The sequence below is a fragment of the Eucalyptus grandis genome, chromosome 9 (assembly GCF_016545825.1).
Source record: "Eucalyptus grandis isolate ANBG69807.140 chromosome 9, ASM1654582v1, whole genome shotgun sequence".
In the NCBI taxonomy this organism is placed as follows: domain Eukaryota; kingdom Viridiplantae; phylum Streptophyta; class Magnoliopsida; order Myrtales; family Myrtaceae; genus Eucalyptus; species Eucalyptus grandis.
The window spans coordinates 33,823,190-33,839,552 of NC_052620.1; the positions used below are offsets into that span (position 1 = coordinate 33,823,190).

The 16,363-nt window shown below is 42.2% G+C and overlaps 3 protein-coding genes across 4 annotated transcripts; 1 reads left to right on the forward strand and 2 right to left on the reverse strand.

The window, feature by feature from the left end:
* Positions 1–792: 792 nt before the first annotated feature.
* On the reverse strand, positions 793–4,567 carry LOC104419462 (amino acid transporter AVT6A). The gene is made up of 6 exons (XM_010031135.3): positions 4,095–4,567; positions 3,522–3,998; positions 3,253–3,405; positions 2,654–2,857; positions 1,711–2,176; positions 793–1,208 (listed from the first exon to the last, which is right to left on the reverse strand). The coding sequence occupies exons 2-6, from the start codon at positions 3,946–3,948 to the stop codon at positions 1,070–1,072; spliced, it is 1,389 nt and encodes a 462-aa protein (XP_010029437.1). The 5' UTR covers positions 3,949–3,998; positions 4,095–4,567; the 3' UTR covers positions 793–1,069.
* Positions 4,568–10,206: 5,639 nt separating this feature from the next.
* LOC104419463 (pentatricopeptide repeat-containing protein At3g02330, mitochondrial) lies at positions 10,207–13,714 on the reverse strand. The gene is given in 3 exon segments (XM_010031136.3): positions 10,207–12,498; positions 12,501–13,034; positions 13,037–13,714. Coding segments are annotated over 3 exon segments (2,685 nt in total). The 5' UTR covers positions 13,470–13,714; the 3' UTR covers positions 10,207–10,780.
* Positions 13,715–13,729: 15 nt separating this feature from the next.
* Positions 13,730–16,281, forward strand: LOC104419464 (UMP-CMP kinase 3). Of its 2 annotated transcripts, none has more exons than XM_010031137.3 (7): positions 13,730–13,873; positions 14,049–14,097; positions 14,881–14,998; positions 15,172–15,328; positions 15,434–15,514; positions 15,601–15,708; positions 15,831–16,281. In XM_010031137.3, exons 1-7 carry the CDS (start codon positions 13,793–13,795, stop codon positions 15,939–15,941), a joined length of 705 nt encoding a protein of 234 aa, XP_010029439.2. In that variant the 5' UTR covers positions 13,730–13,792; the 3' UTR covers positions 15,942–16,281. The 2 variants fall into 2 exon arrangements, with proteins under 2 accessions (XP_010029439.2, XP_039157756.1); XM_039301822.1 differs by having other exon boundaries at positions 13,808–13,924.
* The last annotated feature ends 82 nt before the right edge of the window (positions 16,282–16,363 follow it).

The following is a 16,363-nucleotide window of genomic DNA, read 5'->3' on the forward strand; positions in this document are numbered from 1 at the left end:
GTTGTAGCTCATGAAGAACTCGTCTTCATTACAGTCCATTTGTTTCAACTCTGTTTACAGCGTTTACGTCACTTTAACAATTCTAGTTTGGGGAAAATTAAGGTTTTGGTACAAGTTGGTTCGAGTTCATTATGGATTTTCTCATACAATGGTGCGAGTACAGGTATAAGATTCTTCGAACCATGGAGGTATTGTTCGGACGAGAGAGCATTATAAAGATAATTCTGTTTATATACACACAAATTGATAATCAAACCTTTTGGAGGCTTGTCAGTATGTCCATGTTGCCGACGTACATTCTAACCATCTCTCTTGTGATTGTCCGTTTGTCTTGGTATAAGGCTAGTTTAAGACAGAACTAGGCTATTTTCTAGGGAGGGGGCCTAATTTTGCCTGGTTACAAGGTGCGTTCATCGTTGGCCTGATAGTCAAAACTGACATACGGATATCACAAATTAGTCTCCTCATGAAAAAAACTCGATAGCGGTGCAATTGGGGGAAAGAACGGAAGGTAGTTCAGTTGAGATAAAGGGTGACCTTTCGCGAATGACCAGTGTATCAGGAGAAAGAGCAAAGAAAACAAGAATAATAATCCAACTACTTTGATATTAGGTTCCAAGACAATGCGTTGGCGTCAAAAGATGCTTATTTTGATTTCACTTGTAGTGAGGAAAGGTTGACTCCCCCCACCACAACCAACTGGTTCGGACACGTGCCGATGTTGTTAGTAAGAATGCAGGTAGAACCATGCTTCGAGTAGTTTCATGCCATAAAAAAAACTTGAACGAGAAATAGGGAGAAAAAGTCTAAATCACGACACTCCAATATATTGAGCCTGCAGTTGGTAAAGCAGTTTCGAGCAGATGACAATAATACTACCCCCTTGTCCTCACACGGTTTTATACAGATTTTTCAAACTAGCAGATTTGTACAATGACCGGCATGCATACATTTCCGCGCTTGAATCCTACAGAGTAAGCATTCCCAGGTCTTTTTCTTTTATTTGGGTTGACTCAAAATCCAATACTATCTCGTTCTCCACATTACCGAGTCTTAGATGCCGCAGCCATCATTCACGGGGAGATTCATGCTTCTTGAATAAAGCATAAGCATCGCTATAGATAGCCACCACATTTGAGAAGACGGCAAGAACAATCATGAAAATGGCTAAAATCTTGTCCTTCTTGGTTGCTATGCTGTGATGATCCCTGCAATTAGCACCATGGAATTGGGGTTGAGTTTTCAACGATTCATCCAACAAGATAAAGGTACTATCAAATTGAAATATAGAGGAAGCAAGAAAAAGAATCAGCAAGAAGGATCAAGAACTTATCTTCCATAAAATTTAATTATGTCAAATGGCAAATAAAACAAAGGCATTATAGTAAATCCAGAAAAACTTCATAAACTCCCTCCCTCATAATAATCGACAAAAACTTCATAACTGAAAAACCCGAAAGTACTGCCATTCTTAGCTGGCAGTGGCATGTTGCATAGGTTGTATCATCATTTCTTAAAGTCACAAACCAGCACACTACAATCCTGAAGTTAGGGACCTCAAACATCCTTTGCCTAATTGAGCATGGAGCTGGGAATGAAATGCTCAGCATATGTCTTATCAGAAAGGCCCAGAGAGATCAATTTATAAGGAAACACTATTGAAGGTGCCAACTCAATACTTTCAGTGATTCAGGCAAAGCAAACACTCACCTCAGAGTGATAGCAGCGGGAAAAATGAAGCCAAGGCAAACAGCAGCTGTCGCTCCAGTAAATTGAAAAGCATCCCAGATGCTGGGGATAAAATTTGCACCCGCGAATATTACAGTTATAAGACCAGTTGTGAGCAATCCAAACCTCAGGTTATCTGAAACAAGTGGCCTTGCAGAGGGAAAGAGAAGGCCGTCCATGTTCAGTCGCAATGGATAGAAGACTATGGGGAATACAAGCATAAGATGCGCTGCGTAACTAACACGAACGGCATCATTGAGCAAGGAACTGTAAGGAATGCCAAGGTCGGTGTCAAAATTAGCAAGCACGTCATCAAGTGTCCCATCGCCGAAGAGGAGGAACCCAAAGAAGCTAATCATTATATACACAGATGAACACAGACCAAGTGACGTTCCCACAACTGCCTTTATCTGTGTGGAATCTTCGAGTTCATTGTCAATGGTGTGGACTGCAAAATCGTGAAGGGCATCAAAAATCAAATAACTCGTCTAGCTCTTCAATTCATATTAAAAAAAAAAAAAAAAAAAACCATGCCATTTGCTTGTATCTAATCAAACTTCCCAGGTTCAACTTCTTGCAAGTTCATATTTAATAGACCAATTCTCATGCAGGGTTAAAACTTACATAAATACTAAATTATATAAAATGGCTTCCAAAGAATGATAACCGATAACACTAAGATTGTCAAAACAACAACATAAAAATACAAAAATAAGGAAAAATTAAGCATCCACTTTTATAATGCAAACACATTTGCATGTTCAAGATCTTATCTAAAAAAAGAACTGCAAGCATCACCCTGTATAAATGCCAATTCATTTAAACATTTAATTTCATGTTGAAGTTTAAATGACTAATCATACAAATAATGCATTGCCATGAATACATATAGATTTGGAAGTGGGAGCAATTTTCAGTAGCATACCATTGTAATGGCAGATATATGCAGTGACAAGAACAGGAACTACAGTGAAGATCTTCCAGAATGATGCCAAATCAGTTATATCAGGTAGCAATCTGGGCATTGCAACGCCTCCACCAATCAATTTAATGATTGAAATTCCCACAGTGATAACAAGAAACACCACTGCCAGTGCTACAGACAAGGCAGATGTGTATCTCAATGAATCTGCAACCAGCATGAAAAATATTACATCAGTCTTACTAATATGAGGCCAAATATAACAAGAAGGCCATCAAGTTATATCTGTGAAGATAGCTTGTCTAGATATCTGAGATGCAGCATAGAATACATTAGAGCAGTAAAATCAAGATCTTTCTTGGCCACTCTGAAAGACACACCATAAGATCAAATTACTTCCAAATATGACTAGCACAACTATAAATCCTAACAGGCAAGATCTTCCAAACCAATCAGTAGATAATTTGAAGTAGACTACCCATACAAGCGCACAGAACAAAAATGATTGTTTCAATTCCATTTACAAGTAACAAACAATAAATCAGACCAGAGCAAAAGGATACAAGATGCCCCAACAAAATGATAGAAGCTGCAACACTTACCTATTCGCTTAAAGCATGCCAACGGAGCAAATATTCCTAGTGTCGTGACAAGAAGAACCAAAGTACGGCCATTCCACCAGTGTCCTCCAAACCACCCTTCAAGAACACCAGCATGGTGAACGCCGCTGGAAGATGTTCCGGAGAGCACGTCCCCTTCAGATAATGTCCAAACGTCAGAACACAATGATACCATACAACATCACAGCCTAAGTCTTGACAATACTCAACGAAATTATACCCAAAATATCCTAAAATGATCGAATTCATACCGATGATGATCATGTACACAATGAGCACGCCGATGTTGTTGACCATGACGCATATCTGCAGCAGAATCCTCCCGTACTTGCCGAAAGCATCCCCCATCAGACTACTATACGACATACACTTGCCCGCCCTGCTAAACCGGAGCAACAATTCAATGGACGCATTGGTCAAGAAAGCCATGAAGACGATCGTGGCGATCCCCAGGCCGAGACCCAGGACTTTCATGGTCGCCGGCAGCGCCATGATTCCGGCGCCGACGATGGTCGTGGCCAGATTGAAGACCGCCCCGGTGAAGGAAGCCCCGTTGAACTCATCGAAGCTCTCTTCCTCGTCCTTCCTCGTGGGCAACAGCGGCGCCTTCTCGTCCGCGACCGCCTTGCTCCTCCGCGACTTCCTCTCCTTCTTCGGCGCGATGTCTCCGATCGTCATCTTCCGCTTATCTTCTTCCGAATTCCGACTTCAACTAGAGTCTCTGGTGCCTAATTCACGAACCCCAAAAAAGGGTCAGCTTCAAAAGTTCGACAGCATCGGAATTCACGCTAAAAATTTCAACTTAGAAGCAAAGACGAACTGACCCACAACAACCAAACAGCTTCGAGGTCAAGACAATCGCGATTTGCAGCAGCGGACGGGATATCCCCAAGCCTCCACCTTTCCGCCGAGAAAATCGGAGCACGCCCCAAAAGCCAAAGCTCCGCCGCCAATCTCGAATTCGCGGTCCCGGAGCGCCGACGAGCGACGGAATCCCAAGCGATTCCGGTTTTCAACGAAGAAAACCCCTCCGGAAATGGGAGCGGGAGCGGGAGCGGGAGCAGGGGAGACGTCGACGGCGGCGATCGGCGCACCTCCTATTGGTCGCCGCGGAAGATCGGAACGGCGAAATTCGCCGGAACCCAGCTGCTGGAATGGAAGGAGGAGGCGAGATTTGGAATCAAGGTCGTTGCTTTGTTCCAATAATGGAAGGCTCGTGGTGGGATTTTATAGAGGAATCGCGCAGACAGGGAGAGAGAGAAAGGGATGAGTACGTAATCGAAGAAGACGAAGAAGAAGAAGACGGTCGGTGGCGGACAAGGGATTCATACGAATGGACTGCCATCCAGGAAAAAAAGATAATAATATATTAAAAATTACTAATTTTTCTTCATTTGAACATTTAATAATAATATTCAGGATTTTTTCTTTTTGGTAAGATTTGATGAACATAGAAAATATAGGTGCGACAGTAGAAACGTGAAGCATTCATTCCTCCGGAGTTTTAACTGGGTCCTCCACTGGCGTCTAACTCACTATTTCTAGAGGTGTTAAATGGGTTGCATAACCCATTTATAGACCAATTTATGATTAAATGGGTCATTAATGGGTCAAGTTTTCTTTCATAAAACACCATAATGGGTTTTAATGGAGTTATCTTAAGATATATGGGTTTTAAATGGGTTAAAGAGTTGGCCAAGATTCATGACCCATTTATTAACCCATTAAAAAATGAGCCTATTTATTTTAACTCAAAACCCCACATCTCTCTCATCTCTTTAACTTTATAATTTTTTTTTTATAAAAACCGAAATTATAATTATAATTATTTTTTATTTTTATTTTTTTCTTTCTTCTTCCTCCGGTCGCCGGCACGGCGATGGCCGGCGACCGGCCAGGCGAGCGGCATCGGGCGAGCTCGAGCTCGCCGGATCTGGCAAGGCGGAGGCCTCGCCGACGCCCGGCGAGGCTCGAGCCTCGCCGATCTGGCGAGACTCAACTCGCCGGCGAGCCTCGAGCTCGCCAGATCTGGCGAGGCGGAGGCCTCGCCGACGTCCGGCAAGGCTCGAGCCTCGCCAGATCCGGCGAGGGCGAGCTCGAGCTCGCCCGACGCCGGCGAGCCTCGAGCTCGCCAGATCTGGCAGGCGGAGGCCTCGCCGACGTCCGGCGAGGCTCGAGCCTCGCCAGATCCGGCGAGGGGGCGAGCTCGAGCTCGCTCGATGCTGGCGAGCCTCGAGCTCGCCGGATCTGGAGCCTCGCCGATCTGGCGAGATTCGAGCTCGCCGGCGTCGGGCGAGCTCGAGCTCGCCGATCTGGCGAGACTCGAGCTCGCCGGCGTCGGGCGAGCTCGAGCTCGCCGGATCTGGCGAGCCTTGGCTCGCCGGCGTCGGCGAGCCGGGCGAGGTCGAGGCTCGCCTGTGGCCGGCCGCCGGCAGTCGTCGTGGCCGGCGGCTGACCGAAGAAGAAGAAGAAAAAAAAAAAAAGAAAAAGAAAAAGAAAAGAAAAGAAAGAAAAGAAATATTATATTCTTTAAAATAAAAATAAAAATAATTAAAAATAATATTTTTAAAAAAATAATTTTAAAAAATAAAAAATAATTTTTTAAAAAATAAAAAAATAATTAAAATTCGATTTTTTTTTTTTTTTTTTAAATAATTATTTTAAAAATTATAAAAATTATCCATTAAATTTGTGTTGTATAAAACCATTTTAGCAATATCATTTTAAATATATATATATATATATATATATATATATATATATATAAACTTTTTTAGGTTTCGTTAAATGGGTCGGGTATGGGTCGAGTATGGGTCGGGTCGGGTATGGGTAAAAAATTTTGCACTATAATAAATAGGTCATAAACGGGTTAAATGGATCGATTTGGGTCGGACCATTTATGACCCGACCCAAACCCGACCGACCCCCGTTTAACGAGGTCTAACTATTTCCAATCTTGTCGGTAATCAATTATTCATGTCTCCACGTGAGCTGAATAAATTTAAATATTCACCATATTAGTTAGTGAGTCGTGATTGGCGGTATAAATTAGAGGAAAACTCTTTGGCAGATTTATGATTAGAGCTCTTAAAGTGAAATTGTTTTCTCGAAATAAATTTCCATCTTAAAATAAGAATCTAAAATGGATCTTTTACTCTCGAAAATGTCTCATTTGCACAAGCACATCAATCTCACGTTGCACTTTCCAAGCTTATGATCGGTCGATAACTGAGGGGTGGCTCAAGACTAGATTGCCCACTTCTCAGGCTTATTTTATTAAAAAAAATCGAATCTTTATCTGAAAATTTTCGTTTTCTTTATTGGAAAAAAAAAAGAAGAAGATATTTCTTTATTAATCAGTATATCTTTGGCAAATGCCTGCTTGTTGGAGAGCGAAAAGGCATGTGAATCGAAATTCATGTGTCACTTGTTGAGCCAGGCCAGCTTTTGTTTGTTTTCTTTTCCTTTTCGTATTTGTCTTTTTCATCAAAAAGGTCTTAAAAAAAACAATTATTTAATGATGACATTCAGAAATAAATTTCCGGCATGGTTCCCTATGCATCATTAAAGTCCTCGCTGTGCATCATTATTGTCGTGGCTCGAAGCAAGTTGTCTTAATAATCGATCCACTTGATTAAGTGCTTGAATTAAATGCATCAATCGACCCGTCACAGTGAGTAGGGTCGAATTTAAATCAAATCATAAATAGTTTGGCTCAAATAGATCTATAAAATCCATTGTGTCTCTCGTCTGTCACACAATGTAGATGTAATAATATATCTAACTCGATTCATATTACTAAAACACTAACATATTTAATAAATTTAAAGAAAAAAACTTATAAGTGTCAAAGTAATTAAATTTAATTAAATCTAATTAAATATTATATTACGTTTTTATTTAACAACTTAAATTTTTAGAACGATTAGCAATTAGTTTTACAAAATCTCATATAATATCAAAGTGAAGGTTTTGAGTTCAAATCATTTCAAATATCATTTATCTCCTTAATTAAATAATTACTTGCTTAGTGCTATGCCAAAAAAAACTAGATTAAGAATGCGAGGGAATGTTAAAGTACCCTAGTTAAATATTTCTACACCCTAATTAAATATTTTCAAGCTTAGTACTAGGCCAAAGAAGATCAGGTTAAGTGTGGGGGAAGTATTAGAGTAATCAAATATTAAACCATGCATTCATCTAATAATTTAATATTTTAGAACAATTAGCAAGCGGTCCTACAAAATTTCATGATAACCAAATTGAGATAAGAGTGTGAAGTGAGCAAGCGTGAGAACAAAAGAAACTGAAAATAATATGGCCGGTCCCAACCTACGAATTTAAGACATATCGATTCTAACTTAGCATAAGCTCTGTTGCACAGGCTTAATCTAGTTTTGTAAACAAAAGGAAATCATCAAAAAAAAAAATCATTGCCGGGTGAGTTAAATTTTGATTGAATTGGTCTCTAGCCGACAATTTTATAATAATATAGCACAGCAAAAGTTGATAAATTCGAATGTGGAATGAGATAGGAAACGACCACGCGAATCTTGAATCGGGACTAGGAATTTTTCCGGACCAATCCCGCGTTGGACGGCTCCCGCTGACGTGGAAAGCCCAGCCCGTCTTAATTAGCAAAAATACAAAAACCATTATTTTATTTTCGGTTTTTCTAATTTACTGTTCCTAGTCAACGTCAACGTCAGAGCCCGAGAAAAAAGAAAAATCAACGGAGCCGTAGGGAAAGAAAAATCTCATCGGCTACGATTCTGCACTCCGAAGCACCAGATCTCTCCACGTGGTCCCCCTCCCTCCCTTCCCTCCTTTTTCTTTTTTTTTAATCGCTCATTTTTTTCATTTCGAGAAATTTCTCAACACGTCCCTAATTATTTTTCAAAATATTTTTCATTCGTAAAAAAATTATCAATAAAAAAATATTATTATTATTGATTATTATTTGTGTATGAATATTTTTATGAATGATGAAAATATCTTTTATTCTTTTATTTCTATAAATTATATGAGCAATTATTTCTTTAGAAATATTTCATATATTCATTCTTTGCAAAAATAAACGGTCCGGGTAATAACTCTTATCCATTATTCAGGCAATGTAGATGGAAATCAATTACGTGGAGAAAGATTACACGAATTTTAAACGGTATGAAATCCTTTTGCTTTCCTTTTATTTTATATATATATTTTTCATGATTTGCTAAAGGGCAAAGGCCACACATAATCAAGCATCTATCGACCTCTATTAGCAGCCACATACTTCGACACGAAATAATAAAAAAAGAAATGAAGGTTACAAATAATCTACAAACCTCCATCAGTAAACACCTACCTTGTCACTAAATAATAAAAAAGAAACAATGTCTCTTTGTGGTAATAGACATGAATTGTTGTCTGACTCGTTAATCAATCGAAAAGTCTGTGGGTCCATATAATCACCAATGGCATTTCCCTCCATATAGATGCACAAAAATTCGATAATCTTTTGAGCATGTTCAAAGAATTGCCACTTTCAAAGGAAAAGAGTGTTCTATCGAGCTCGGCCCTCACTCAATGTTTGGAAACAATTACTTGAAGAATTCATTTTCTTTTCATCTATTTAAAGATCTAGAATTCACGTTCACTTACAAATGTCTCTTTTGAAGCAAGTTCAAACCTAAGAATAAATTTGATAATTCAACTGTTTAAAAGCAGAGCCGTGAGGAACTTCTCCACAAAATCCATGCTCATTGCCTGAGCTCTTAGATCATGCGACTCTCCCATGAAATCATCCTTAAACCTAACACATGGCAAATCCTAACAACAGCCACTTGGACAAATCCATGTGCATTTTTGCAAGATCATGTGCAAAAGCCAAAAGCTGACCTCAGCAATGCCAAAACCTCAAGCATATGGACCATCTACTTCTCACCACACAAAGGCCTCTACACTTTCCTCTTTATTGTCTTGTTCCCTCGTCAATCAATGCGCGTCTCGTTCGCTAATGAGCATTCATTACCAATTTAATTAAAATATAACCTCGCTAATCAATAGGATCTTCTCCTCTCCCCACATACACACACGCACATATCATTATCAAATTCGTGGCTGCCGTCGCGCCACGTTTCACTGGCTCGATCCGGGCGAAGCCAATCGACTAATTGTCTATTAAGAAAGAAGGCCCCTTCGGCCTCCCATCGGCCAACTTAAGGAAACGTCAAATGAACGACCTCGATTTCTCCCCAACTTATTTATGTTAATTAAAAGGAAAAAAAGTAGAATTGCTCCGGAACACGGTGCTAATAAAATAAAAAAAATTGAATTTTAAAGTCTTGTGGGCCGGAATTCCGGGCCGCATCACCACATGTTTGCTCGTCCTATCAGAGACGGATTCGTGGGTCGGAAGATGTCGGCATCGGGTGGGCCCGCGGGCCCCACAGGCCCAGTGAAGCCGTCTCGCGTGGGCCCGCGGGAGTTTGGCGAGGTTTCGCCATCGAGGGGACGCGGCGTCACGCTCCAGTTGAGTTCGACCTGCCGAGAATGCAAAGCTGGGTGGCATCGAGAGTGGATGATGATAGCGAAAGAGCATGATGTGCAGACCACAAGCATTTGTGGCGACAAGTTGCCGTCCGCAGCTTTTCGCCAACATGCTACAGATCCGTAGGCAGCAGTGAAAAAATGACTCGGACTCGGCAGTCATTTTCGGCGACCATCTCATTGCCGATACTGCTGCTGCTGCCGCCTCTGGACATGGAAATGAACAAAAGAAAATGATGCTGCGAGTCGCAACCGACGAGGAGGACCCCCTCTGGGGTTTGACGGTCTCGGGATGGCTATGCTCCGAGCCTGAGTTGCCGGACACATGCGGGCACGTGCACATAACGCGTTTAGATAAGAAACTCGGCCGTTGGAAAGCTACTCGGGAGTCACGATGTGTCATTTGTCGAATCTCTGAACTTTTTAGGACAGCATCACTTTGTTTCGTCAGGAAAGAATTAATGTAGTACAAAGAAAGTGAAAACATGGAGGTTCTTTCCTCCTGCAATCCTGAATCCTGCATTTTGCAAGCCCTTCCCATTCGGTTTTCAAGTTTCCTCTGTGAGAATCTTGAAGTACGTCCTCTCTGCGAGGTCACTCTCGAACCTTGCTGTCATTCGACGGCAGGTATCCCGGGAGTTCTCCCGTTAGCAGTAATTGCTGTCGTGGAGGCCATTCGCAGAGGGACCCCAAATCAAGGTTTCTCGGGACAACTTCAGTTTTGGGCCGAATTCCGTTATCTGTGCTAAAGGGATTGTAGTTATGCCACGCCGCCTTTTTTTTGTCCTCTGAGCCTGGATCGAGAATATCGGAATCTCGTTCAATTGTCAGAATGAATCTGTGAGCTAGTCTTAAAAATATTCAGTTGCTTCCCTGTACCAACATGCGGCACAATTTGCCAATGGCGTTCTCCTTTCCCTATTCGCGACTCGACTTTTCCTCTTCTTGTTCTGAGGAATCTAATAATAATTCCCAACTATGAGTAGACATTCGTTCTCAATTCTTCCTCAGATTCGTTTTCTTCTATCTCCTCATCAATGAGGAAATTGGCAACAGGCACATAACCAGATCCCCTCATTTCATTGATGAGCAGATCAAGCTTCCAGTAAATTTCTCTCGATCTTGGATGAGCCCTCTCTCCCACAAGAAATGTGTGCACCTCATCTTTCACCTCGATCCAGCTACATCCCGGCTCCTTCCTTAACTTTTTATTCTTCATTACTTTCCTCATCTCTGAAACTTCCTTCCACATTCCTGCATTGGCATATATATTTGATAGAAGGATATATGCAGAAGAATCTTCTGGCTCCAATCGCAGAAGAGAATTTGCCGCCACTTCTGCTATTTCCACATTACCTTGGTCACAGCAAGTGCTAAGTAGACTTCTCCAAATAACAGCATCCGTTTCAAAAGGCATATCGTAAATAAGCTCTAGAGCATCATCAACTCGGCCTGACCTCCCTAGGATATCCACCATACACGAGTAATGCTCTAACTGGGGATTCAAACCATATGCAGGTTGCATAGAGTGAAAATACTGTAATCCTTCTTCAGCAAGTCCCATGTGCGCACAAGCTCGAAGAACTGACACGAAAGTAGCATGGTTTGGCTTCACGCTTTCGAGTTGCATCCTCCCAAAAACTTTAAGGGCCTCTTCACCAAGCCCATGATGTGCGAAGCCACAGATCATTGCATTCCATGTCACAAAGTCTCTCTTAGGTGCTTTCTCAAACATCAACTGGGAATCTTTCAAATTTCCACACTTTGAGTACATGTCAACAAGGGTGCTGCAGATGTAAACGTCTGCTTGCAGCTCTAATTTCAAAATTTGGGCATGGATTTGCTTCCCTAGACTGACAGTAGCAAGATTAGCACAAGTATCAAGAACTGTTGCATAAGTGAAGCTATCAGGCTCTACGCCAATCTCCAACATCCAAGAGAAATATCTCTGAGCATCCTCACTCTGCTTTTGCATTACGAACCCAGAGATGAGTGCATTCCAAGAAACCATCGTCTGTTCTTTTGTTCTAAAATGGATCTTCTCTGCCACTTCTGTCATCCCACATTTACTGTACATGTCAACCAATGCACTCCCTACAAACCAGTTCAACCCCATTCCGGATTTGATTACTCTATTATGAACCTCCATACCACAACTCAGAGCTCGATTACCTGCACAAGCTTTCAAGACACTTCCATATGTGAATTCATCAGGTTCCATCCTTGATCGAAGCATTGAAGTAAATAGCATGAGTGTTTCCTCTACATTATCGTTCTGCTCATGTGCTGCAATGATCGCATTCCATGATACGGCATCTCTAATAGTCATTTCATCAAAAACACAGCATGCTTCCGATAAAGCTCTACATTTTCCATACATATCCAACAGGGCATTTGCAACGCATATGTTGTTATTCAAGGTGCTCTTAATTGTTAGTGAATGAATTTGAAGCCCCTCAAAAAGCCCTTTAATTATCGCACATGCACTCAAGGCGCCCGACAAAGTTATTTCATCAAAACCTCGACCAGACTTCTGCAAATCTCTAAATAGATTCAAAGCTTCAAAACCATGACCACTTCGAGAATATCCAACAATAATGGCATTATATGACTGCAAACTATGATCCGGCATAGAGTTAAACAACTTTCTAGCAAGTTCCATGTTGTCACATTTTGCATACATGTCCAAAGTGGCGTCGCTACCACGATATCATCTCCAAAGTCACTCTTCAATGAATGACCATGTAACTGAGTGCCGATTCCTAATGCTGACAACCCCGCACATGACCTGAAGACACTTGCATAAGTGGATTGGCTCACTCCACATCCAGCTTTCAGCATTTCCCTGTATATCTCTAAACCCTCAATCAATTTATTGTTTTGGACGCAACCGGCAATTACAGCACTCCATGAAACCCAATTCTTCTCTGGCATTTCCGAAAAGAGCTGAAGCGATCTATCTAACTTCTTACACTTGGCATACATGTCAACTAAAGCACTCGCGGTGACTACATCCTCATGAACTCCCATCCTCACTGCAACCCCATGGATCTGAATTCCCAAGTTCAGATCTTCTAAGCACGAACATGCTTTTGAAACAACGGCCAAAGTAGTGTAATCGAGCCCCACTTCTGCTCCTCTCATCTCCATAAAAACACCAACAGCCTTCCAACTATCACCATTCTGTAGAAAACCGGATACCATGGAATTCCACGAGACGACATCCTTTTGGGCATCAACCGAAAAAGTGCCTCCGCAGCCACCACGTTCCCACTCCCCGCGTACCCAAATATCACCGCATTCCATGAAAAGGTGTCCTGAAGCGGCATTCTGTTGAACACCTTGAGCGCGTGATCCAAGCTCGAACATTTGACGTACATTTGGATCAAACAGTTCGCGACGAACACCGTCGGCGAAAACCCAGTCACGATCATACGCGCATGAGCCTGTTTTCCGGGCCCCAGGGCCCTCTGGCTCGAGCAGTCCTGGAAAAGATGCGAGAACGTCTTCCTCCGAAAGGAGGGCGACCTCGGAGCTTCCGCGACCGTCGAGCATCTCGAGACTCGCCCGGCGCCGCGCGAGGGCTGCAAGAAGAGCGAGAGAAGGTACGGTGTCGTGAGGCGAAGGCGAGGGGAGAAGGAGGAGGAGGAGAAGCGAAGGGCCATCAACGATGGCGCTCATGCTTTGGCGGGTTCTCTTCTCTTTTCTTCTCGGTTGGCAAGCGTTCGAAAATTGGTTGAAACTTCCGGGCCAGTGTCCTGTCGATCGGGCCTGGGAAACTGCATTACGGGCCAGGGCCAGGGCCCGAGTTTCGGCCCGCTAGTGCTTCCACGATCGTGTAGCGTCTTCCATAGAACCGATGCTTCTCCAGCATCGGGTCGACACCTCCTCTGGAGTTCTCCTCGCTCGATTCTTCTTATTTCTTCTTTGGTTTCATTGAATTTTGTTCGTTTCTTATTTGGGAAGCAGCATAGTCGTGGAGCTTCCCATGGAAGCTGCGGCAGAAGCTGGTGCAACTGGAATAAAAAGTGTCGTGCCAGAGGAGGTTAAACAGACGAATTCTGATCAGGTGAGCTTACATTGCATCGCCGGTTTTCATCCTGATCGACCCGTTTAGCAAGTTAAGTTTCTTTTTTCCTCCATCAGCCAGTGTTTATAGGCGACGGTATATCGGTTTAAACTAGAAGTAGAAAAGATTAACTGGTAGTAATTCGGCATGTGTTTTGGGTGCTTTTGGGTGGCAGGATGCAGGGGAAGACCATCCCAGTGAGTACAGAGTCGTGTATGTCTTAGGTAAATCCTCCAACTTCTTGCGCTTACTCCTCATGATGTTCGCTCTTCGCGCCACTTGTGCATGCGAAGGATGGTACCCTGCGTGTGGCGGTGCGTATCGTTTTGTGGGTTCTTCCTGATGGAGTGTGTCTGAATGGTTTGTTGCTTCGGTCGATCGTGAAGCGTCGGTGATGGATGCGGCGATTGAACATGGGAGAAGGATGCGGGTGGACAGACATCGATTTGAATTTTTAGTGTAACTCTTATGTTAATCGCTTGGCCTCTAGACAGATCGAGCAACCCGCGAATCGACTGTGATGCCAGTTGAGCGTGTCAAACCATCAGGTCTCAAACTTAATTTGGATGTCACATAGCTAGACCGATGGTGATGTATCATCAGAACCATCTGGGTTTGGTGTTTGGCTCATCGCTAGTTGCAATCGGGTCAAAAGCTAAAAAGAAGGAAGTGAACGAAAAGTCAATGAGAAAGAGAATCTTCTTTTTATAAAGCAAACCGACTTCGATTTTTGAATAATCCAAGTCACTTTTGCTTCTATTTTAGCAAAAGATAAGAGCACCATGAACTTTATTCATGACAAGTCTTGTTGGTCTGAAGACCAGATGCTACACAGCATCAATTCATTGAGGGTGACGAATCTGTTCATCAGCAGATGGCGCAATTCACAGGAGTGGCTGAAATTTGTGAAAAAGCTCGATACTACTTGAATTCCTATAGGATATTCTCTAATGTTCCTTGTATCTTCCATTAAGTTTGCGGTGATTACGACAATAGGGATTTGGCAGGTGGTCCTGGAAGTGGGAAGAGCACGCAGTGTTCCAAGATTTCTTCGGAGTTTGGGTTTAGCCACTTGAGCGCCGGTGATCTTCTGCAAAAAGAAGTCGAATCTGGTTCCGAAGAAGGGTACTTTTTGATATTTTTGAACTTTTTAGTACCCAAAAGCCAAAAAAAAACTATGTAACTTGTGCCTGTTGTAGAACCGGTTTCTTCGTTTCTAATCTGACAAATTCATAAGGGAAGGCGTTTTTTTAACCCTCTGAGGATGGCTTCGCTGTAACTTGCTTTTAAATTAACAGGAAGATGATCCGGGACTTAAAGAAAGAAGGAAAGCTGGTTCCCTCGGAAATAGTCGTAAAGCTTCTGCAGCAGGCGATGCGCAGAAGCGAAAGCAAGAAGTTCCTCATCGACGGTTTCCCACGTAACGAAGAAAATCTCGCTGCGGCTGAGAACATTGTGCGCTATTAGTTCTGTTTCTATATCATTTACGACTCTTCAATGATTTCTCATACTTGACTATCTATTACTTCGGTCATTTCTTCATAATAATTTTCCGTGCAGATGAAAATCGAGCCTGATGCCATACTGTTCTTCGATTGCTCAGAGCAGGAAGCAATGAGGCGCCTTCTAAGCAGGAATCAGGTGGAAATGCTTTGCTAATTTTCATTACCTAGGACAAATTGTGAAGTTAATAAGTTTCTCTGAGTGATAAATTTGCAACCATGAAGGGAAGAGCTGATGACAATGCTGAGACCATTCGGAACCGTCTCAAAGTTTACTCCGAATCGACTGTCCCCGTGATCAATTATTATAATTCAAAGGGCAAAGTTCGAAAGGTAGGTGATGATTTTTTGCTTTCGCGTTTGTCTTCTTGTATGAACGAGCATCGGTCATCAATGGCTGACTTGGCTTTTTCCCATCGGCTTTTTCCCATCTGGTTATCCTTTCGGTTGCTTAGATTGATGCTGAGAGGCCGATCGATGAGGTATACCAGTCTGTAAAGGAGGTCCTGTCTGGTATTGAAGGTAAGGGGACGGTGAAAGAGGAATTCCAGGGTTGTGCATTATAGAATTTAGCGTGCTTGAGCTGTGAAGGTATAAATCCTTGCTTGTAAGTTCTGCTTATGCATGTATATGGATTTTATGTAGCTTAAGAAGTAAGGTATTTTCTCCAGCTTTCGAACCATGTACTAGAGGTGTAGTCGACGCTTATTTCTACCCGTTCTGTCAAGTCGATCGATCTTGTGCGGTCTTTTCTTCTGTCAGTCGGCATGGCAAACTCTATGCTTACTACTTTGTATTGTTAGATTCTGCCTTAAGAGTTGTTAAAAGTTTGGCTGGGCTTAGAAGCCAAACCCAAAGTTGAATTTGTGTATACTCTTGAAATGATAAAAAGTTATTTGTTTTTCAGATAAATTCTTGAAACCTATGGTGATTTGTAACACAAAGCAATCATAATATGAAATACTATCTTTGTATCATGGGCTTAAGT

Coding starts and splice junctions, on each gene's coding strand:
- LOC104419462 (XM_010031135.3), bottom strand. CDS start 3,948: ATGACGATCGGAGACATCGCGCCGAAGAAGGAGAGGAAGTCGCGGAGG. Junction 3,406..3,521: donor TGTGTACATGATCATCATCG/GTATGAATTCGA, acceptor CATTATCTGAAG/GGGACGTGCTCTCCGGAACA. Junction 1,209..1,710: donor CCCGCTGCTATCACTCTGAG/GTGAGTGTTTGC, acceptor TGCTAATTGCAG/GGATCATCACAGCATAGCAA.
- LOC104419464 (XM_010031137.3), top strand. CDS start 13,793: ATGGAAGCTGCGGCAGAAGCTGGTGCAACTGGAATAAAAAGTGTCGTG. Junction 14,999..15,171: donor GAATCTGGTTCCGAAGAAGG/GTACTTTTTGAT, acceptor TTAAATTAACAG/GAAGATGATCCGGGACTTAA. Junction 15,709..15,830: donor CAAAGGGCAAAGTTCGAAAG/GTAGGTGATGAT, acceptor TCGGTTGCTTAG/ATTGATGCTGAGAGGCCGAT.